The sequence below is a fragment of the Heliconius melpomene genome, chromosome 18 (genome assembly GCF_056956725.1).
Source record: "Heliconius melpomene rosina isolate 202511_hmr_F chromosome 18, ASM5695672v1, whole genome shotgun sequence".
NCBI lineage: Eukaryota > Metazoa > Arthropoda > Insecta > Lepidoptera > Nymphalidae > Heliconius > Heliconius melpomene.
The window spans coordinates 9,726,258-9,749,626 of record NC_140406.1 but is presented as its reverse complement, the minus strand read 5'-3'; the positions used below and the strand labels follow the sequence as shown (position 1 = coordinate 9,749,626).

The window sequence follows — 23,369 nt, the reverse complement described above, 5'->3', positions numbered from 1 at the left end:
CGTTACAATCTCTGTATACCTCTTTCCCATTGTCCACTGCCATCAACCTCCGGGTGGTAATCAAGCTTTTTACGTCACCTTCCTCCAGCATCATCGATACTGTGTTTTCGAAGTTCAACCGAGATCCCCCTCTTGCCCTTACCCTTTGCCTCTTACTAATCACCTTTGGGTATGAACATGAAATTTTTAAATAAAAAAATCTCTAGATGATGTGACTAAACGTCGCCTTCCGCCACTTAACAACTTCATGTTATTTGTTGTACTTGGTGTAGAAAATTGGGAGGAAAATGGGGAACGAAGGCTAACACTAGGCTACCGTGCTATGCGGAAAAAGACGTGATTGAAGGCTGCTCTTTTAATCACTTTCATGCTGATATTACTATTCTACTATTAAGAGACACTACTTATATATATATATATATATGTATGTCTCGAGCATTAAAAGCGACCATCGATAGTTAAGATTAATTTGAAGCGAAAAGTTCCAGCAAGTTCACATATTGACGTATGAGAAGCTATATAGTGTGGAAAACTTAACTTAGACTAATATTTACTTCAAAAATTATATACATTAACTTCGTGACCCTGAAGCGTGTGAAAACCGTTTGAGAAATAAATAATATAATTGTTTGAATTAACATTTTATTCATAGATAATATTCCTGTACTTGTCATATAGTAGTAGTAGATAGAGAAATAGAGAGAGAGAAATATTAAATATTTCATTCCCAAATAAGAATCAAACCCACAACCATGGCTATTACAGTCGCAACATCGAGCTCCTGCACCACGACGACATATAGGTACCTAATACCAAATCCGATATAAAGTTCCCCTTTGAAGTTTACTGGTTTATTACTAAATCACATCGGTGTTCGGTCGCTTGAGCAAACAAGTTGTTCAGTACATTTTATAACTAAGCTCTATCAACTAAACAAACTTTGACTTACGTTCAAATGTTACGTCAAACGCTAAACGGAAGTGGATTTAAATTGTGTAGGTACATAGAATAATCTTCATACTAATATTATATAAGAGTTATATAGTAATAGTTATTAAAATAACGCAATATTAATTATGACGAGAAATAAATCATCACCTGGAAACCTAGTGTTAGGACACTCCGTTCCTATTAGGACACTTCCCTCAGTAGTAGCACAGTGGAACAACCGTTGATAGACTGGTGGGATACATGGGTTACTCGAGAGCTATATTTAGTTAAGTTCTACCACACAAAACTAGGGTACCTTTGCGAAGCAGCTTCAATTAGCTTCCTTTTTACTTATTTCACAGAAATTTAAATCTTGTTTATAAAATTTCTACTACGTTTATAATTTCCTTAGCCCAAGGAGGAATTTCTTTAAGTGGTGAAAGGTAATACTCCTGTGAACGACAATTAATTGAAATTACATTACGGCTATGAGAGAAGGAACAACAAATATTGAGCAAGGCACTTCATCAGGCTTGTCACAACAATGCTATATTATGTTAAAATATTGAACGCTGTAAATAATTAGGTTTCTAGATATTGCTAGCAGCTTCTAGCTTTATTATATATGGTACTAGTGGACCCGAACGCGGCTACGCCCGCTTGAACTATACGAATATTTATTAAATATATTTATGAAATTATTTACAGCTTTCAACAGAGAGATGCGTTAACACTAAAAGTGCCAAAGATTGAGACCCCCCTAGAACCGCCGTCGTGACAAATTTGTCCCATTCTACTTATTATGTTGATTGTTGGTATAATACAAAAAATATATTATTAAAATAATTCTAAAAGTATGTAGATCATCTTTAATAATCAATTCTTATGCTTTAACAAACATAAAAGTACCAAAAAACAAAACACAAAGAAAGAATCAAATATTTCTAATACGTTCTAAGGTCGTGACAACTAACTGAATAACTCTTATAAAATTATAAATTATTGAAATTAGTTAATATTATTATTAGGCCAAGTAATGCATTAATATATTCTTCATCAGTGATACATCACAGATGATTTACAACATTGCGTGGTAATGCCTCCAGGTTTCCGCTGAAAATACCAGCGGAGTGCATAGCACTAGGTTCCCAGTTTCCCTCTACCTACCCTACAATTGCCCACATTTGGTATCGAGTGTTGTTCTGAAATTCAAGCCTTGCTTAGTCATCCTTTCATCCTGTTACCTCACTTGAACTAGCGGCAAAATTTAGTATTGACACCAATTTTACCCCACTTTTCAGGCTGTCATTTTTAAGATTTATACATAAATGTATAGTTTTCAGATTTTTCCCTGTACTAGTACTACATGTAGATGCTAGCTGCCAAATTTCATAATTCTAAGTTAACTGAAAGTACCTTATTAATTTGATTCCCTTTATAGTGTCGAAATACACGTTTTTTACTATATAAATGGTCATATCTTTTTTTAAGGGCGCTTTTTCAGGAAATCAAGGGACTGTAGATCGTCATATAGTTGATATTCATATACTCATATAAATATCAACTCGATTTCTCCAAGCATTCCTGAGATAAAGGCACAGACAGAAGCATGGACAAAAAAAATATCTTATAAGGGTTTTTTTTTCCTTAAAAGCTACAGAACCCTAAAAACTTAGGCATTGACTGCTAAACCCACTATTCAATTTTTTTCCGCCCCCGGAAAACCTTCACCTCCACCCACTCGTCCCCGAGGCATGAAAATATGTCAAATTATACCCTCAAATAATAAAAAAATAATGGCGGGACAAAATTGACCCAGTGGCAGTTCTAGGTAAATCTATCTTTTTTTCAAAAAGTATGACTGCTATAAAATTATTTATATTTTTAATTAAATAAAGGTGTAAAATTGGTAATAGTCAAAAAGTTTCATCTACATAAATTAACAAATAAAAAAGTTATTAAGTATATTATAAATTCGAAAGTAACTCTGTCTGTCTGTCTGTCTGTCTTTTACGCAATCAGGGCTAAACCGCTAATTTAATTGTGATAAAACACTCATATAGAGATACTTGAGGGTCTCGGGATGAACATAGGATACTTTTTTCTCATATTCGTAATATTATCGATATATACCAATATATTAAAATACTTATTAATTTGACATGCAATTTATTTTGCCATGTTAATAACAACCGTCGCTAAGCGACCGTTGCTAAGCAACGATTTCCAAAGAATGTTGTTGTCACCCAAAATGAGCTTCCTTAACGCCTTTCTCTATTGAAAACTGAAAATAATTTCATAAATATATTTAATAAATATTCATATGGTTCAAGCGGGCGTAGCCGCGTTCGGGTCCACGAGCACATGATATAAAAATAACAGGAACGAGTTGGAAAAGCAAATCGAAAACCCAATAAATTCCAGGAATGAGTTGCTTTCCACAAAAGTTCAAACAAATGACAACATCAAACCAATATTGTATACAAAATATTTACTCGTTTGTTTCATATCCTTCCAAGGAATAGTTCCGGAAAGAAATGTATTAAAGTTTCACAGTTCAAGTAAAAATAACAGTTTAGAAAAAGCTCATTGTTGAGTTCCGATACTGAAGACGTAGTGTCTTTAAAAGTGGGAAACAGAGTGCCTTAACATTATATTAACTCTGCCTTCTCTAATATATTCCCTAATATAGCGTGATGCTCTATCGTGAATAAATAATAATTTTAGATTTTCTCCGTCCAGTCTATCCATTAAGAGTCTAGCTGGATTAAAGACAGTCAATTAAGAGACGAGCTAGAAGGATTAACCTTCTCGAAGACAGACCCTCGTTGATATTCCCAAGGCAAGCCTATTCAATATAAAAAAACACTATCTGGAAAATATGCTTTAAGATAAAACTTACTTCACCATGTTACATCAATTCTAATTATAAAAATCCTTATAAATGTAATTACTTAAACTACTTATATAAAAACAACGTAAGTAGATAATACAGTCTTTGAACGTCTAATTAAAATTTACCCCACTGCTATCGACGTAAACAAGTAATTAGGTCGTTTAAGGATCAGTTAAAACAAATTAGAGTTTTTCACACAACCAACTTTCTTCGCTCAATACAAAAATAAAATTTTTCTTTTTTGTGAACGGTAACGGTATTGGTATATATTGAAAACTGCCACACGCGTAATGCAGAATGGGCAAAAATCATAAAATTAAAATAATAAAGCACACATAGCAGGGTAGACAGGGGGAACCTGGGAATCTAATGTTAAGACATTCTGTTGCCATTAAGATACTTCCGTTCCTCATTTTCCACCAAATTTTGAGGACATTACGTGTTGAGTGGCGAAACTCAACGCCGCGGTATAAGTTATGACCAATATTGAAATAAAAGGAAGAGAGAAGAACGTACTTATTACTTTATTCATTTTTTTTGCCTACCCTATTCATTTTACAAATATAGACCAATCTACAAAAAAACAGACGAAATCACAACATGTAACAAAACCTCAAATAAAACTTCTTATTAAAACGCTATAAGTAACCTAAACTATACATGTATATTTATATATTAACACTAAAAACGAAAGCTTAAATAGTTAGGCCGACCTCAGCAGAATTTAATTAGGAGGAAGGGACCTCTAACGCTTGAGCCTTCGGACCGTAATGTCACATAGAATCGTGATTCGCTTCAATAATTTAATATATATTAACAAATGAGGATAATTGTACATTTTACATGTTAATTTTGTTTGTCTAGGATTTAAAGTGGCGTAAATTCCTACCTTAAAAATATTGGTAAACTATTTGAATACACGTATATAGTAGTATAAAAGTTCACATTCATTATAGGGATTTTATAAATAGAGTCTATTAGGGAGCCACTGCGGTGCAGTGAGATAGCATCTGACTGTAATCACGATGCTTGTTTATTCCCACACGAGACAACTATTATATTTAATTTATTGTCATTTCTCCTGTTTTGTAGAGGAAGCGCGGCGTTCATCTCCTCCACTCAATACGCTATGTGTCGAATAATCGGCGAAAAGTATGTCTATAAACTACAAATTATATTAAACATAGATCAAAAATAAAATACATATCAAATTTCTTAATAAAAATAATAAAACTATAAGGGTTAAAACCTCTGCAACAAAACACCAAGTTATTTATTATCTGTGCTCTTATATGTATCACCATTTTCCCGCCTAATTAAACGTCAGGCGGCCATATTGGGTGCGTAATGAACGAAGCTAGCGAAGTTTGCGTGCGTCAAATTTTTACGATCGTGTCATATTTTAAAAATGTGGGATATACATTTTTTTATGATTGTCATATAAAATATGTTAAAATATGTACATTATTTTATTTTTGTCAACGTAATATAATTCATATATGTGTGGTGGTAGCATTGCAGGAAAAATGTTATTAAGCAAACAGCAATTTTTTAAATCAACTATAATATTGATTAATTACAAAAAACTTTCTAAATATTTGACTATAAATTTTTAACTTTTGAAAACATAAAAGAGTATCCATCGCTAAATTCAAATTTAGCATATTTATAGCCACACAAAACAACTCAAGCTTATTATATTACACATTATAATCGACAAGAAAATGGACATGACATAATTAAACTTACATTACCAATTAAAATCGTTGTATAATTGAAGGCGAAATCCTCAATACATAAATTAAAGTAGCCATTGTACTCGATAGTGTCGAAGTTTTAATTGTTATCAGTTACAATTTACCAAAAACTCGTCGGTAACCTGTAAAACCTAATTAGTCGCGGTGAAAGAAAGCGATTTCCCCACGAGTCATGAATATTAAAACACCTCGTTAGGCATTTTCGTAAGTTCACAGTTGGGAACCGCGTCACGTACGCGCAATGAACAATGACAGGTTCACCTAATCGGGGTCGTTACACAACTGATCACCACTTAGGAGGCCAATGTCACGATCCACTCAAACAGAATATCGATGGAGATGACACATCCGGGCAAGTCGGAAACTAATCTCGGGATAAGTATATAAGCGGTGGTAGTATGTGGCACAGCATCATTCAGTAGCAAGCATCCAAACGTACAACAATGAACACTTTAGTGTCAATCCTCTTGTTAGCGGCTGTGGCGGTCGCTGAGCCACCTTCGTACAGACAGGAGAGGTTCAGATTCCAGAGACAAGAGGATGGCCAGGCTGTTGAAGGAGATGCTCCTTATCCGGCAGCGGGATATAGACCATCCAAGGCGTTCGATCTTCCTTCACGTAGGGAATTTCCACCAGCAACCGTATATGGAGTTCCAGCTGACAGTTACGGAGCACCATTTAACACATACTCCCCTCCTCAGGAATACGGTCCACCTAAAGAAGATGAACCTAAAGAAGAAGAGCCTAAGGAAGACAAGGAAGTAGAAAAGGTAGAAGAACCCAAAAAAGAAGAACAGAAGGAAAATTTAGAAGAGGAACCGAAGAAGAACGTTGAAGTGATCAGTTCTCAGGGCGCATATTACGTTTTGTTGCCTGGCTCTCAGCTGCAGAGAGTACAATTCGAAACCGAAAACGATATTCGCAATATGGCATACACCGCGCGCTTGCAATACAGAAATGAAGAGCGAGCGCCTATTTTCGTGTACACAGTGCCCCAATACCAGAACTCCGCTTACGTGCAACTGTTTTAATGAAAGAATATAAATCTCATAAATGAATGTTATTCAAATTAAGGATTTAAATGTGTCAGGATTATTTAAAACAGGCTCTAGCATTTTATTCAGTTTTATGTGTTAAAACGTTTTATAAGGACTCTACAGCAATATGGAAAACCTATCTGAAATTCAATCAAATCATAAATATTTAGTTTTTGTTAAAAATATCATGTTATTTCCAAATTGAATAGCATTAATTTATTATTATTTATTATTTATTTTACGAAACTCGAAATGACAATATAGTTTTAAACAAAATGATATAATCTTTCAATGACCCGTTTTCCTCCTGTCCCAATACATTTTTTATTATTATTTTATCCTTTAAAAAATGTGACTTAAAAGGTAATGATGTAAGAAATCGTAAGTAGGTCACCGCCTTTCTTGAAAAACAAAATATTTAAGAACGCTAATTTTCGGGTTATTTTAACCGTATGAACAAATTCTACATCGTTTTGCAATATTCGTCTGTGATGTGGTGTCACAGCATAATAAAATAACTAAAATATAATTATTCCCATCAATGGGGATCGAATCTAAAACCAACGCTTTTACAGACAGACTTTTCCACTAAGCAATGACCGCCTTGTTTAAGTAAATGTAAATACTAAAAATGTAACCTCCTATTTAGGTATGACGTGAAATTATGTAATACCTGTAACTCTAACATAACAATAGCGTTTCGTATTTGGGCATTCTAACAAGTATTCCATTATATGCTTGTTCCAGTTAGCCTAAAAGAAAACATTGTCATTTGCACTTAGAATTCAGGCCAGGATATTTACCAAATACATGTTTTCTCGCTATTTTATTTAAAGACTAGCGGACGCGCGCAGCTTCGCTTGCGTATTTAAGAGTGAATTCTAATAACCCATGAAACATGTGTTCAATGAAATATTTTTAAGAGTCTAAATTTAAAATTTTATTAAAATCGGTGGCGATTTAAAGATTTTTCCATACAAACTTTCAACCCCTTATTTGTATCCTTAGGGGGTGAATTCTAGAAAACCATGAAACATGTGTTTAATTATATACGTTTAAGAGTCTAAATATCAAATTTTATAAAAATCGGTGGCGATTTAAGAATTTACCCATACAAACTTTCAACCCCTTATTTGCACCCTTAGAGGGTGAATTCTAGAAAACCATGAAACATGTGTTTAATTATATACGTTTAAGAGTCTGAATTTCAAATTTTATAAAAATTGGTGACGATTTAAAAAAAACCTATATAAACTTTCAACCCCTTATTTGCACCTTTAGGGGGAGAATTCTAGAAAACGATGAAACACGTGTTCAATTAAATACTTTTAAAAATCTAAATTTAAAATTTTATAAAAATCGGTGCCGATTTAATTTTTTTTCCATACAAACTTTGAACCCCTATTTCACCCCTTTAGGGTTAAAATTTTTCAAAATCCCTTCTTAGTGGATGCCCAGATTACGAAAGTAAACATCTGTCCAAATTTCACGTTCCTACGCACAGCGGTTACGGCTGTGCGTGCGTCTTACCTCAGTCAGTGAGGACAAGTCCTTTTATATATATAGATGGCAAAAGCGTACGTACAGCGAGAGTTTTGATAAAAATATCTGCATTTAATATCTATATTTAATAAACAATCACTAGTTTGGCAGCTCAGTCTTAATAACACTGACAAATGCCCCGTAAATGTTTTTTCCTCATCTATCTATCTATATATATAAAATCGAAAGGTCACTCACTCATCACGAAATCTCAGAAACTACAAGTGTTAGGAATCTCAAATTTTGCATAGGAGTTACTTATAGGACGTAGGTGCTCGCTAAGACGGGAATTTGCAATATTCGACTTCTAAGGGGTTGTTTTTGGGGTCAAAAGTTTGTATGAAACTTCGTTACTACAAATGCTAGGATTCTCAAATTTTGCATAGACATCACTAGGACGTAGTCATGGAGACAGAAATTAATAATAACATAGTTCACGCGGGTGTAACCGCGAGCGGACCGCTAGTATCATATATATCAATCACATGCAGAGGGCGATCAGTTACAATTTTATTATATGTATAGACTTAATCCCTTGGGCTTCTTTACTACAGCTAACCAAAAGGCCATACTTTTAGTAGCGTCAGGCGTCTGTGTGAACACATTTAACGGCCAGTTAATTAAACGGAGCTATTGAGCTGTAAACTACTTGTTTCTAATTACATTTAACGTTTTATAAGGGAAATAAGAAGTTAATTACTTTCTTAATGGGAAGCTATTGGAAAACGAATGGTTTTTAGTTTCTACTGGAAAGGGGTGTTGATTTACTTTGTTTTTATATTTTTATAGATCTACCTTTTTTTTATAAAAAAATCAGCTCCACGCTGTATCCCGCACACAGCAGCGTCTGCAGAGGGAACTAGTGATAAGACACTCCGTTCTCCACTTTCTGCTGAATTCTGGAGGCTGAATTCTGTGTTGAGGGGCAGAACTCCACGCCGCGCTTGCCTCAGCATTAGAGCAAAGAAATGGAAATATAAACGTAAATAAATATTTCACTTTCTCGAGTGGGGATCGAACCCACAACCTGTCGTGTTTACAGTCACACGGTTGTGCCGGTGCGCCACAATGGTCTCAAAAGTTGAAAAATTAGTAAACAAATTTTGATGACACAAAGAATTTATGATATAAGTCGAGTCATCAAAATTGCATTTAATATAAAATATTTGTTGGATAAACGGAAATTAGTAGATACGATTTTCATTTCCGGTTTCAGTGATCGTTCGATCAGTGATCGTTCGATTTTCACTAAGAATAGCCGTGTCAAACGCAAACGCGCGCACCTACGGTGCAAAGTGCTAACGCAGCACAACAAAGCCGTCGAGGCGGCCGGACTGCGATTATGACCTAGATAATTATTGCTCAAACGACAAATCATATTGTTAAGGCGAAGTTATTACAGCCTAAACATGAGTACACCGTCGAAAGATCGAATAATCCTAACAACGGAATTGGAACATACGTTATATGCCCGACTTAAAGAATTTCAATGTCATCACCGAGAGGAAAAGGAAGAGCGAATAAAACTACAAGATCTAGTAGTAGATCTTAAAAAACAAATAGAAATTCTACAGCAACAGCTACAATGTGTTGCAGAAAAACCAATGCAGGCTCCATCAACATCAATGGATACTGCGCCACAACAGACGGAATACGAGACTGATGAAGAAGAACTGGCCAAAGAAACTGAGTGGATTAGGGTAAAGACTAGAAAAAAAAGAAAATTGAACGCGTCACCTGAGCTATCACCCAAAAATAAAATAAAAGAAAATGTCAGAAAAATCGCCCCACCACCTCCTATCGTAGTAGACGGCGTGGAAAATTACCAAAATTTTTATGACTTTCTGTCTATAGAACATACCGCTGGCACTTTCACCGTTAAGATGTTGAATGGCGGAAGTGTCAAAATAAATGCTTGCGATGGTGAAATATATCGCTCCATTACAAAGAAGTTGACAGAGAATAATTGTCTCTGGCACTCTTATGAAAATAAGCAGGAAAGACCTATTAGAGTAATAGTAAAGAAACTACCCTTTACCTGCAAGCCTGATAGAATTGTTGAAGATCTTAAGATTAAAGGTTTCAAAATACAGGATGCAGTAAACAAACTGAGTTGGAAAACTAAGGAGCTGCTCAACATGTTCACTCTTACTTTCAGCAATGAAGAAGAAATTAAAAGGATCCATGAAATAAAATATATCCTAGGATGCGCCATTGAAATACAACCCCTCCGATCTACAAAACTGATTCCCCAGTGTAAAAGATGCCAGGTTTATGGACATACACAAAAGTACTGTGCCAAAGAGCCTAGGTGCGTCAAGTGTACTGGTAAGCATTTTACCAAAGACTGTACAAAACCATCTACAGAAAAACCAAAATGTGTACACTGCGGTGAACCACACCCTGCTAATTACAGAGGCTGCACGATCGCCAAAGAAATGCAAAAAATGCGTAATAAAACATTAAAAAAGCCTTCGCCTGTGCAACAACAGCAAGAATCGAAAGCAAGAGAGCTTACTACAAGCAAAGCAAATAACATAACGACCGGTTTAAATAAAAAATTGTCTTTTGCCCAAGCTACTAGAAAAAAACCCATAGTAACACAGAGTGAAGGCGAACAAAACAACCCAAAAAAGGACAAACTGGATGAAATCTTGAAGCTCATGATCAATTTCGATGAGCGTTTAAAAGAGATCGAAAATAGCACTAAAACAGCTATAACCATACACAAAAAATGATTAGAAAACTTAAAATAATGGCTTGGAACTGCAATGGACTATTAAAACAACAAAATGAACTGCAAGTAGTCCTAGATATAGAAAATATAGACCTGTGTCTCGTATCAGAAACACATTTTACCAAACAATCTTACATACATCTGAGAGGTTACAAACTCTACCATGCACTACACCCAGATAATAAAAGTAGAGGTGGCAGTGCAGTTATCGTAAGGGACCGTATCAAACATCAGGAAATAAATAAATGTGAAGAGCCAGACATCCAATCTGTGGCAATTCAAATAGAGACAAAACGATATTCACTCACGGTAGCAGCAATTTACTGTCCACCAAGACATGTAATTAAAAAAGAAAAGTACGTGGCGTTTCTTCAAACTTTAGGAGATAGGTTCGTACTTGGCGGTGATTTTAATGCCAAAAATACATACTGGGGCTCCAGACTAAGTAATACAAAAGGAAGAGAGCTAATGAGTGCAGTAAGAGAAGAGAAATGTGACGTAATCTCAACAGGATCTCCTACTTACTGGCCCACTGACCCGAACAAAGTTCCTGACTTGATCGATTTTTTTGTTTTTAAAAACATATCGCCAAATTACCTACGAATTGAACAAAGCTATGATATGAGCTCAGATCACTCTGCAATATATTTAGAAATAAATGAAAATATTTCACACTTGGATAAAACCTCAACACTAACGAACAAGCACACAGATTGGGAGATCTTCAGAATAAACTTGGACAGCAAAATAAACCTAAAAATAGCGCTGAAGACTCCAGAACAACTAAATATGGAAGTCGATAACTTTGTTAAGATTATACAGAAGTGTGCATGGGAAAGTACACCGTATATTAAAAAGAGACAAGTGAAAAATTGCTATCCTAGAGAAATTACAATGCTTATTCAGGAAAAGCGCCATCAGCGTAAGGTATGGCATCAATCTAGATCCCCGAGAGATAAGAACAAATTGAATTATCTCACAAAAAAACTAAAACGGCAAATACAAAGATACAACAGTGATTCAACAAACTGTAACCTACAAAGTCTAACTAACGACCGAAGTACAGACTATTCCCTCTGGAAAGTTACTAAGAACTTGAAACGACCTATTACCCAGATTCCACCATTAAAAATGGGAGACGGAAAATGGGCCGTAAGTAATGAGCAAAAAGCTAAAGCATTCGCAGAATATCTAGAAAATATCTTTAAGCCGAACGAAGATAATGAAAACCAGGGTCCTGTTCCATTAAATTCTTGTGATGAAAGTCAAGACATAAAACTAGTTTCACCTAGAGAAGTCTGGCGTGAAATAAAACAAAAAATTAACCGGAAAAAATCTCCTGGATTTGATTTAATCTCAGGAGATATAATACATAACCTATCAAGAAAAGCTATAGTTAAACTAACGAACTTAATTAATGCTGCATTTAGACTTAAATGTGTGCCAGATCTATGGAAAGTAGCTGAAGTAATAATGATAGCAAAGCCGGGGAAACCACCCCAAGAGATAACATCTTACAGACCAATCTCACTTCTACCTATTATGTCAAAGCTATTTGAAAAATTGTTTTTAAAAAGGCTCAAGCCAATCCTGGAGAGTAAGAAACTCATTCCAGGTCATCAATTTGGTTTCAGAGAACAACACTCAACCATTGATCAAGTTCATAGAATAACAAACCTCATTGAGAAAACATTGGAAAATAAAGAAGTCTGTACTACTATCTTTCTTGACGTTGCACAAGCTTTTGATAAAGTATGGCACGAAGGTTTATTATTGAAACTAAAAAGAGTGTTGCCCATTGAATATGTAGATTTAATTAAATCATACTTATTAAATAGGGCGTTTAGAATAAGACAACAAAATTATTTTTCTAATATCAAAGAAATCAAAGCAGGGGTACCACAAGGAAGTGTGTTGGGTCCGGTTCTCTACCTACTATATACCTATGATATCCCTCAACTAGAAAATAATACTATCGCAACTTTTGCCGATGACACTGCCATAATGGCAGTAGGAAAAACTCATGCAGAAGCAGCCAAAAAAGTTCAAGAAGCTATGAACAAAATTCACAATTGGACAAAACAATGGAAAATTAAATTAAATAAAACAAAGTCGGTTCATATTAACTTTACTAACAAAAGAGATGAATATCACCCCATATTCATTAATGACCAAATAATACCTTATCAAAATACAGCAAAGTACTTGGGCATGACGCTGGATGCTAAACTACGCTGGAAAGCTCATGTTAAGAAGAAAAAAGAGGAATTAGAAATGCGATACAATAAGATGTACTGGCTGCTTGGAAGAAATTCTACCCTAGCAGTTCAGAACAAGATCTTACTATACAAACAAGTCCTCATGCCAGTATGGACCTACGGGATACAGCTGTGGGGCTGTACCAAAAAAAGTAACATAGATATCATACAGCGTTTCCAGAATAAAGTACTTAGAGCAATAGTTAGTGCCCCTTGGTATATTCGAAATGACGACCTCCACAGGGACCTCAGTATAGAGTTCGTTGATAAAGTCATTAAGAAATATGCAGAAGCTCACGAACACAGACTTCATCATCATGTGAACGTCGAGGCAATCCAGCTCCTCGACAACACGGACATAGTGAGAAGACTCAAAAGAATTAAACCTTTCGAGTTAGTGTAGTGCATAACAGTTCAGTGGTGAAAATGTAATCGTAAATATAAAGAACACATTAACTAAGTGTCTTCCCCTTAAATAGAGACAATAAGAAAAGTGCCAATGGACACAATCTTAGCATAGTATTGTTTATTATAAAAGTAGGTTAAAATTAAATTACTCATTAGTCAACGTAATGGCTAGATCGTAATATAATATTATTAGTGTAAGTAAGTTTGTATACGCTAATAATAAATAAATAAATAAAAAAAAAAATTTCCGGTTTCATCGTTTCCCATTTAATTAATATTTACAATTGGTCTAGTTTGTTTTGTGTTGCTTAGATTTTTCTTTTTTTATATAAAAGTACTATTACAAGTCGTTTTACTATTTGTTTTACTATTTTTATCTGGATATATCATTAAATTATCCTAGTTCTATCAAAACAAGGCATGGTGTTGAATTCAGCAAACTTACGCAACTAAAAAATTAAAAATGTTAAAATTGACAGCTGACAAAGTACATACATTGACAGCTGTCAATATATAAAAAATGCACAAGACTAAGAGTAAATCGAAAATCTTTTCAATACTTTTATAAGAAAATTAGTTTTTAAGCCAATAAAGCTAAGAAAGCTTTAAGAAACTAAGATGTTACGAGATAGTTTGATCTCATTAGAGGAAGTGTCTCTTTTGCCGAAGGATAAACGACATTGTGCCTGGATTTCATATTGGTTTATTTTCCAGTGTAAGTTTATTTTTATTTTAAAGACTGTACGTAGCTTAGTCTAGCCAATTTTTATTATATCCTATATGCCTAAAATTTATGTAGAAGTTACTACTTTAAATAAATAAATAAAAATAAAAAAATAAAAATAATAAACGTTTACGTCTAAACACGCTATATCAAAAATTATTGAGTTATTGTAGATACAACGTACAATTATAAACTTAGTATATAATAAAGACAAGGAGGCACATCGTTTGACTAACAAGACAGTTGTGGGTTTGATTCCCACTCAGGGGAATGAATTATTATCATTTCCTCGCCCTCTCACTCCACTCAAGACGCAATGTCTCGAACGTGAGGAACAGAGTGTATTACCACTATTTTCTGTCAGCCCTTATACAACAGGGTTGCTACATGTGGGATACAGTGTGAAGCTAAAAAAATATATAAAACACATTTTCTTTGTAATCTTAATTATTTAAAAAATTATATCCCTTTATTTTATAGACAAAAAAAAATTATAAATATCATCTAAGGCAGGCATTTAATATTAATTCAAATTTTACCGTCACAGGAACTATAAACTATAGCACAATAGTGAAATAAAATGAAAGATTTAGTTCGAAACTGAAATTTATCCGCAATGCAGTTCAGTTGCAAACAGCGGCTGAAACTATCCCTCTTATAAGTTTAAGTAAACTTTCTTTAGAAAGCGGAATACAGTGCCGTTTCAAATATACATATAATAGCGTTTATTTTATTATTTTGAGACCAGTCGTGGTGCAGGAGCACAAACGTGCGACTGTAAACACGACAGGTTGCGGGTTCGATTTCCACTCGAGAGAATGAAATGTTTAATATTTTCGCTCGCATCGGTAAGGAGGAGTCATTCAATAAAAAGAATAAGGACAAAATTAATTGATTAATATATATGCAAACATATTTTTAATCTTGTCAATATCGATATCGTGATGTTTCGTATTGCATTAATTTCTTATATCGCCTTTATTTAAGTAATTTAAAATGTTCTCGAAATATCGTTTCAGCGTATTTCGGTACACGCCTAGCAAAGCCATTGAAAATGTTGACTGAAATTGAAACATTAAAATAAAATCGTGCCCGCTTGAAAATTCCCATATATTTTATTTTATCGGTTGTTATTTAAAAGAGGATTAATTAACAGTTTCGAATTTTATGGGGTGGCTAGATTATGAATTTTTACTATCCGTTTATTAGTATTTTTTTTTTACTATCACACTGTATCCCGCACATAGTAGGGTAGGCAGAGGGAACCGGAGAATCTAGTGTTACGCCACTTCGTTCTCCATTAGTATACTTCCTCCAGAGTAACTTAACAGGTGGGAGGACTGTGTAAAGCTAAAAAAATAATAAACAATTACTGAACTATTAATAATACATTTATATTTCACAGGCGTCATAGTTTATATAGGATCAGCTACAGTTACTTTCTGCGTCTGGTCTCCGGAACATTCCACTTACGACTACGACAAGTTATTTAGAATTATGTACCTGTACGATCCACACGCATGCGGATATCACTTGAGATCCTCAAAATCTATCAACAATTTGAAGTTAAACAACAACACATATGGCCTCAATATATTGCCTATTGAATGGATGCCAGCTTTCGTCACGGTCTCAACCAAACTGTCTACTAAGACTAGAACGTACGGTATAAGAGTCTTTCTAAGATTTTTTTTATTTTAGTACCTACTGAAAAGCATAAGAATTTAGACGTAGTTGGATAAGAACGTATGGCTTAGCGATCAGAGCACTTGGATGGTTTCCATGTGGCGCGGGTTCAAATCTCACTAAGTTCAAAAATTTAATACCTTTTTTAAAAAATATTTTTCTTCACCATGTGTGTTTATGAGAATGATACTTAAAAAAATAAAACATCGAATTTTAAGCCTTTATGATTGGAGGCCTTTTTGGCACAATGGGACTGCGCGTGTAAACATGAACTTGCGCTTCCGCACTTTAGTAAAGGTAAAGCGCAGCGTTGAGCTCTTGAAATCTAGAACGGAGTGTTCTAACATTGGGTTTTCTCTGCGGAATAAAACGTGGAGCTGAAAAATAAATCTATTGGATTATGCATAATTATTAACTTCGAGTAAGAAAAGCAGATACCTAAAAACATATTTATTGTTAATGAATGATTTCAGGTACGTTAAGATAAGTGCTTACATCCATTTACTTTGGATGCTCACAGCAATTTTACTGAGAATTTCATTCCTAGCAACATGGCGTATTCAAAAAATTCTAATCGCTGTCACCTTCTACAGTTGTATATTCATTATTTTATTCGACGTTTCGATGGCTATAGTCTACATAGCCCATATTCAGCAAAGCCTAACCAAAGGAATGATTCTTAGATATAGCGGGTGGAGTGTTGAAATGACAATAAATAGATACGATGAATTTGGTGGGTGGCTACCAATAGCAGCCAGTTCGTGTTGGTTGAGAGGAGGTGTAATTCTAGCTATAAATATATATTGCTGTCGAATCCTACAGTTGATAAGACGTAAAATAAGGAAGCACGAAGTCAAAGAAAGACTTCTAGTCGGGGATAATAGGCCGATACCAGAACCGAATTACACAGAGCCAAACGATGATAAAGTGTTATACTTTAGGGCTGGTGAATATAAGCCGGTTACAAGAAGATCTGCAAATTCTAAGTTTTTTTACTGATAGATGAGCCTTATGGGTTAAATATGTGTAGCGAAGTGGATTGTAATATTAATTTCTTTCTTTCTATTCTTTAAGATGAGAAAATGATAAAATAATTAAAAGCTTTTATTTTATTTTGTTTTCACAAAGTTAAATGTCAATCAATGTCACTAAAAATTTCGCTATCTTTAGATATTTATGCTAAGCCTTATTAAACTTCCAAATAAATGGAATTCAAAAACTCGAGTCACTTTATCACAACTTCTAAGTAAAATGCGATACCCACAATTAATCACAGATATTACTTTCGGTAATGCGAAATGAAAAAAGGTTGTACTTTGAGAAATTCAATTTGAAGGAAGGCGCAGGCATTAAGAAAAATTTTCGTTATCACTTCTACAAGGGGACAGGTCCATTAATTTTCGAAATGCGTAATCAAAGCTTGGAAAACTTGAGAGCTGATGATCGAATTTAAACATTGTCCCTTCTTTAGGTATACTACGGTGTATCCCGCATATAGTAGGATAGGTCGGAAGAACTTAGTGTTAAGACACTCCATTCTCCATTTCTTATTAAGTCACTAAAGGCCGCGCATTGTCTTAATACCAGAGCGCAAAAATGAAAATAACTCATTCCTTAGATTGGGGATCGAACCCACAACGATTGAATTTACTGTCAGACGTTGTCCCACTGCACCAAGATGACCTAATTAGTGAGTAATTTTATTAATTTGTTCATGACCGACTTGAAATTGTTGTTCGCTTATTCTAAATTCCGCATTAATGAGGTTAAGCATTGGAGAATTGACATTTAATTGAATGGAAATGTCTTCAATGGCCGTCAACGATGAGCTCCCTTAGGATTTGGAGTATTGTCGTCATACTTTATCAAAGTAAGTTTAATCTTGTTTGATAACTAAGGATTGTATTAAATGTAGCAATTGTGTTCTAGTGTTGTTTTTGTTTATTTAGCGTTTTGAGGATTGTAGATTCAATTTTGCACTCAATTTAGAATCGATTGGCGGTGTTGCGAAAAGTCATCAAGTTCCAGTACTAACTTCTCTCATCTCTTTGCTGAAAACTTCTATCTAGTTTATTTCGTGTTTGTATAATATAATAAAAATATTACTTTTCAGCATTAATTTGCATATTAATAAGTTATTGGACGCTCAGTTGTCGCTTCGTGCCAGACAGTTCAGAGCTCCAAGAAATAACCTTAATGAAACTTCTATACTTATACGATCCTGAAGCTTGTGGCCGATTGTATTTCTACAATTTTACTGTAAACTTTAATACTGAATACAGATCTGCTATTATTTGGCCCGTCCAGAATAAAGTGGCATCACAGTTTCGTCAGTAAGTCCTTATTTTGGTCTTCTTTTACTTCTTTCTATTTTATATTTATATTTTAATGTTTCTTAACATTTTAATGTTTAAGCTATAAATATTTTTTTATTCTTTTAGTAAAATTCAACTTTGGTTGTGCCTTCATGTAGTGTGGTTTCTCTTTGGTGTTGCCAACTTGACTCACGGAAGGAGACCTTGCGGCTATTATGCAACTCTGGTGCCATTTACTATAGCGGGCGTGACAATTCTGTTGGTCGATTTGATTTATTTAGGTCTCTTTATAAATGACCTTGAAAATACTAAAAATGAAAGTAAGTAAATAACTCTGTCTTATACTCTTTTTCTATCGCATTTCTAGGACAGAATTAAGAAACTACCAATAGTTCATTTTTATGTATTAGTAAAATTTTATTTACTTAATAATAATTTGAGTTCGTCGTAATGTAAGAAATGTTGAGGAAAGAATTATTTCTTTTTCTCTTTTTGGTAACAATACAAATCACGGCGTTTGAGTTCCGCCACTCATAACTTAACAGATGAGAAAAGCTTTCAGCTCAACAACGCTAGAGCTGAAAGTAAATTACTGAGTATCTTTCGTCCGTCTACCATGCTATGTACATGATAAAGGTGAAACTAAAAAAAACAACTAGACGAGTATTATTAGTCCAATGGGAAACACCACCAGCTATAAGTAAGAAGCTAGTAAGAAACTGCCTAATAAATGCCTTCAGGCTTTGACATGTTTCAAACTTGATATAATCCAATATGATGGTGTGTTGATCAGTTTACCCTATTAACTAAGCGTTGGAAGGTTTATAGCCAAATATCGATTAAATTTCAAAATTTAGAGCATGTGCACCTTACTAGTAACTAATAATATTTCATTCGAGGAATTGAAATATGGTGGCGCAAAGGTGCACTTTCCACCGATGACGTCCACATAGTTTTCATCATTGAATGTATCAATCTGTTAGCAAATGCAGCGTAATAAAATGTGTGGTATGCGGGCGAAGCCGCGAGTTTTTAAAGTCAGTTAAAAAATACACGATAAAAATGTATCAAATATAAATAAAAGACAAAAAGTTGATTCAATAAACGAAAAAGGTTTACAAAATGGCAAAGAAAACTCAATTTTTGATAAAGGCTATTAATAAGGGCCTGGCGACTGGTACGGTAGATTTTAACATATTAGTAATTTTCCTCGACTGCCCTCGAAGGGACGGAAGGGACGATATTAGATCGAGCACCCGGAATAACTAAGTATTTAATGGATATTTTATACTCAGATGGCCAAAAATTTGGGCTTGTAACTGATTCCATATGTAGTTAGCGTACGCTTCTCGGTTACATGAAATTTAATTAAACGTTAAAATTCAATACATGGCAGGATGATATGTTTTTTTTATTTGTTAAATAAAACATCAAAATGCGCGGAAACGGCGGAAAGGCGGAACTCAACGCCGCTCTTTGCCTCGACACCAGAGCGAGGAAATGAAAATATAAATGTAAATAAATATTTCACTTTTTCGAGTGGGGATCGAACCCACAACCATCGCGTTACAGTCACACCCTTGTGCCGCTACGCCACGACGGCCTATAGATTTAAATTGATTTTATTTGCTCCTAATGCTGATCCTATAAAAAAATGTTTTTCTAGTTGCAATCGTTCGATATATTGACACCAGTAAGAACAACGTGAAAAGAATGAGTAAGCCGTTTCCCTACAATGCAGAAGATCGAGACGACACGAGCTGGATAGCCCTTTTGTTCGCATATTGCAGCTGTAGAGGCATAGTTCAATGGTTTATAAACTTTTGGCTGGTGAAAGATAACTATTATGCTGGGCTTAGTAACTATCGTTAGTGTGATTTTTTCATATATTTACATATATTTTTTTTACTCTTAATTATATTTCTTCTAAGTCTGGTAGGCTGTCTAGATACGATACACCCAGTATCTCAAATTCAGGTGGCAAGCGGAAAAGGGAGTGAAAATATGTCACTGCCTGGAGGCCATCGTGGCGCAGGGGTGTGACTGTAACTCGACGGTTGCGGGTTCGACCCCCTGACTCGTGGGATTTTTCATTTCTCTGCTCTTTCACCAAGTCAAAAGCCCGACGTTGAGTTCCGCCACACACACACTGCATCGAAAATTTATATGTGAATACAGCGTGCAGATGATTTTATTTATGTATATAAATAAAGTTTTAACTATAATATTACAATATTTTACATACAATTATTTATATATTTCAGATCGTCTTCAAAAAGAACTATCATCACGGCATTTATCGAACGTGTAATTAAAGTTATATTCTGTTGTCAACAAATAAAATAACAATTTGTACTTTTCTAAATATTTATGTCTAATTTTCTTTTCATTAACAAAATACTTAAGTATGGTTTATCTTGTATTATTACATACTTACTTTTAGGGTTCCGTAGTTCAATATTAAGAGTTAAATAGAGTACAGTCAAATCTGCTAAAGTCACTTTCCTAAAATTTTCTTATTTTAAATTAAAAGTTGTTATTATTCAATTAATATTTATAATATTGTATACAAGTCAAATGTAACGGCTATTATACCCATGTTCATTACAGTATTGTAAACACAGTAGCAATCAATGGAAAGCAATCTCAAAATCAAATCGAAAACCTTACGGCAGATTCAGTGAAAATTACTCCCGTCGGGTCGTTCGTGTAATGAGAATTTTGAACTACCCTCTATGTAGTAATTATACGCTTAATTGGTATTGAGTTTGTCGGACAGCTTGTTGATAGCGTATGAAACATTGTCGTGTTAATTTAGTTTTTTTTTTTCTTACATTTTTTTATATCCTACAATGTAATCGAAATACATATAATAGAAGATAACTACTTCGAAATATCATTGATATTTAAAACAAAATCCATTTTTTTAAATATATTTTATTTATGGTTTTCTTTACAAGTCTATGTTAAGACACAATCCAGTGTTAAGGCACTCCGTTCCTTTCTTTCCACCGAATTTTCCAAACATTGCTAGTTTATTGCTGGAAGACAACGTCGCCCCTTGTCTTCTTACCTGAGACATTAGTAGTAGTACAGTATCAATAATTAAGAAATCCCAGTAATAATATTTCAAATCTCATCATAATGCAGGAATAAAACTGCAATAAAATTCGCAATGCAGTTAATAATTTACTTAGCTTATTATTAACTTGTCAGTAGGTTACCTCCGGTTTTTGCACGCAAACGAAATGAAATTGAATCAAATTTTATCATTAATATTTACAAAATTGCAGAAATATAGCTTCACCAGGAGGTATCAGATTAATTGCATTAAGCTATGTGCTCTAGAAAGACAGAGTGCGGCGTTGAATTTCACCAATCGACATGCAATGTCAAGCCCGAATGGATAGCGCGGAACAGAGGGTCTTAAAATAGATTTCTTATATTGGATCAAAAACAAACTTAAGCAATAGCAATGCAAAAACATAAAATAATTAATCCATTTATTCTAATCCTTTCCTAATATATCATTTAACTAGCTTTCATCTGCGGCGTCACCTCGGTGGTCAAATATAAAATTACATATAAAATTTAAGTCAATACAAGGTTCTGGTTTTAAACTCTTACTCCAAGAGACCATTAGACCTGAATATTTAGTATTAAATTTAGCTTGATTCCTCTACTTTGCACTTCGTTCGCTCTGTTTTGGTAATCTTTGTTAATATCATAGAAATATATTTCAATTGTTCCGTTTAATATTAACAATTGATAAACGTATCAATTATTAAAATATAAATATATAATTTTCAAATGAAAGTATAATTTCTAAGATCCAGTACCACTTAAAGCTTTGTGTTAAACACGAATAATGAGACGTCGTCTCTTCAATGAAGTCGTTATCTCGAATGTTCTAGCGCTTAATAATGCATATGCATTATAATGATGCTATTGATATCTTAGGAAGAACACTATAAAGCCAACGTAGATAACTTTTGTTAGTGTAATCAGTATTTTAAAACTTTTATTTTAATTAAATTAATTAAACTATTTTCTTTAGCAAAAACGCGGCGTTGTGTTCCGCCACTCAACAGGCAATGCCTCGAACATTCGACGGAAAGTGGGAAAAGTCTTAACTTCGAAAAGAAGGTTCTACGGTCAGTGAAAAATAGACTTAAAAAAAAAAATAAGAAAATAATATACAGATATATATGAAAATATTCGATTTGTACCCGATAAAATAACGAAATATATTTGTTAGTGTTTTTTACAATTTCAATGTTTGTACGGCACACAAATATGATTATTGATTTATACTACATGTCAACTTTACAACGACAACGACCGCTTTTCAGGCTAAACGTTTTCGATATTTTATTTTACAATACCACCTACATATTGTGAAATATAAAATATAAATGCGTTAAAGTTCCTCTTTTACTATTTTATACGGTTTTTTATAACTAATGACAATATTTTCTGCTGTAAATAATAAAAAATGTTTTTTAGATATATCCATTTCCACGAATAAGTTTACAGTCGAACTCTGTATCACTTCAACACGACGGTTCAAAACCTTTATATTAAGTATTAATAAATATAGAAAATAACTTACCCAAAACGTTATTTCTTCAAATTTGTAAAAGGAAATCGCTCAATCCTGACAAGCTTTATGCTTACTTAGACGGAAATAACTTTCGTCCTGGCGATTTAGATGAGATAAAAGAACAATGTGAATCGAATATGTGCTCAGTGTTTGGTTGAAAGAGGTATTTGTATACTTTTACCTATTACGTGCCAAAAATATTAATATTTTTCACGTGATTTTAACGTCGATTCATATAAATCTTTTGATGAATGATGATGATGATGATGAAACTATTTTAACCGGATTAATCGCGTATATTTAAGATTATATATTTTTGGGAAACCCGACATTTCGAGCACTTTGCAGTAGTCCGTGGTCACGAGTAGACTGAGGTGGCATTCGTTTGTCAGTTGACATAATTATTATATCAAACTACCGCCAACGATTTCTTTATTTTCCCGCGTACTGCCCTGGATTCCTACAGAATGACTTCC

The 23,369-nt window shown here is 34.0% G+C and overlaps 4 protein-coding genes across 6 annotated transcripts in view; 3 read left to right on the top strand and 1 right to left on the bottom strand.

The window, feature by feature from the left end:
- gogo (thrombospondin-1 like protein golden goal) overlaps positions 1 to 23,369 on the bottom strand; it is a 150,928-nt gene that overhangs the window by 62,118 nt on the left and 65,441 nt on the right. The gene's annotated exons all lie outside the window — the stretch shown is intronic.
- LOC146529493 (uncharacterized) lies at positions 5,637 to 6,886 on the top strand. Its single transcript, XM_085202474.1, has one exon. It carries the CDS (start codon positions 6,027 to 6,029, stop codon positions 6,612 to 6,614), a length of 588 nt encoding a protein of 195 aa, XP_085058600.1. The 5' UTR covers positions 5,637 to 6,026; the 3' UTR covers positions 6,615 to 6,886.
- Positions 14,184 to 16,974, top strand: LOC146529492 (uncharacterized). Its single transcript, XM_085202476.1, has 3 exons — positions 14,184 to 14,280; positions 15,695 to 15,950; positions 16,449 to 16,974. Exons 1-3 carry the CDS (start codon positions 14,184 to 14,186, stop codon positions 16,972 to 16,974), a joined length of 879 nt encoding a protein of 292 aa, XP_085058602.1.
- On the top strand, positions 17,800 to 20,601 carry LOC146529491 (uncharacterized). The gene is made up of 5 exons (XM_085201920.1): positions 17,800 to 17,845; positions 18,089 to 18,308; positions 18,417 to 18,610; positions 19,957 to 20,157; positions 20,555 to 20,601. Exons 1-5 carry the CDS (start codon positions 17,800 to 17,802, stop codon positions 20,599 to 20,601), a joined length of 708 nt encoding a protein of 235 aa, XP_085058046.1.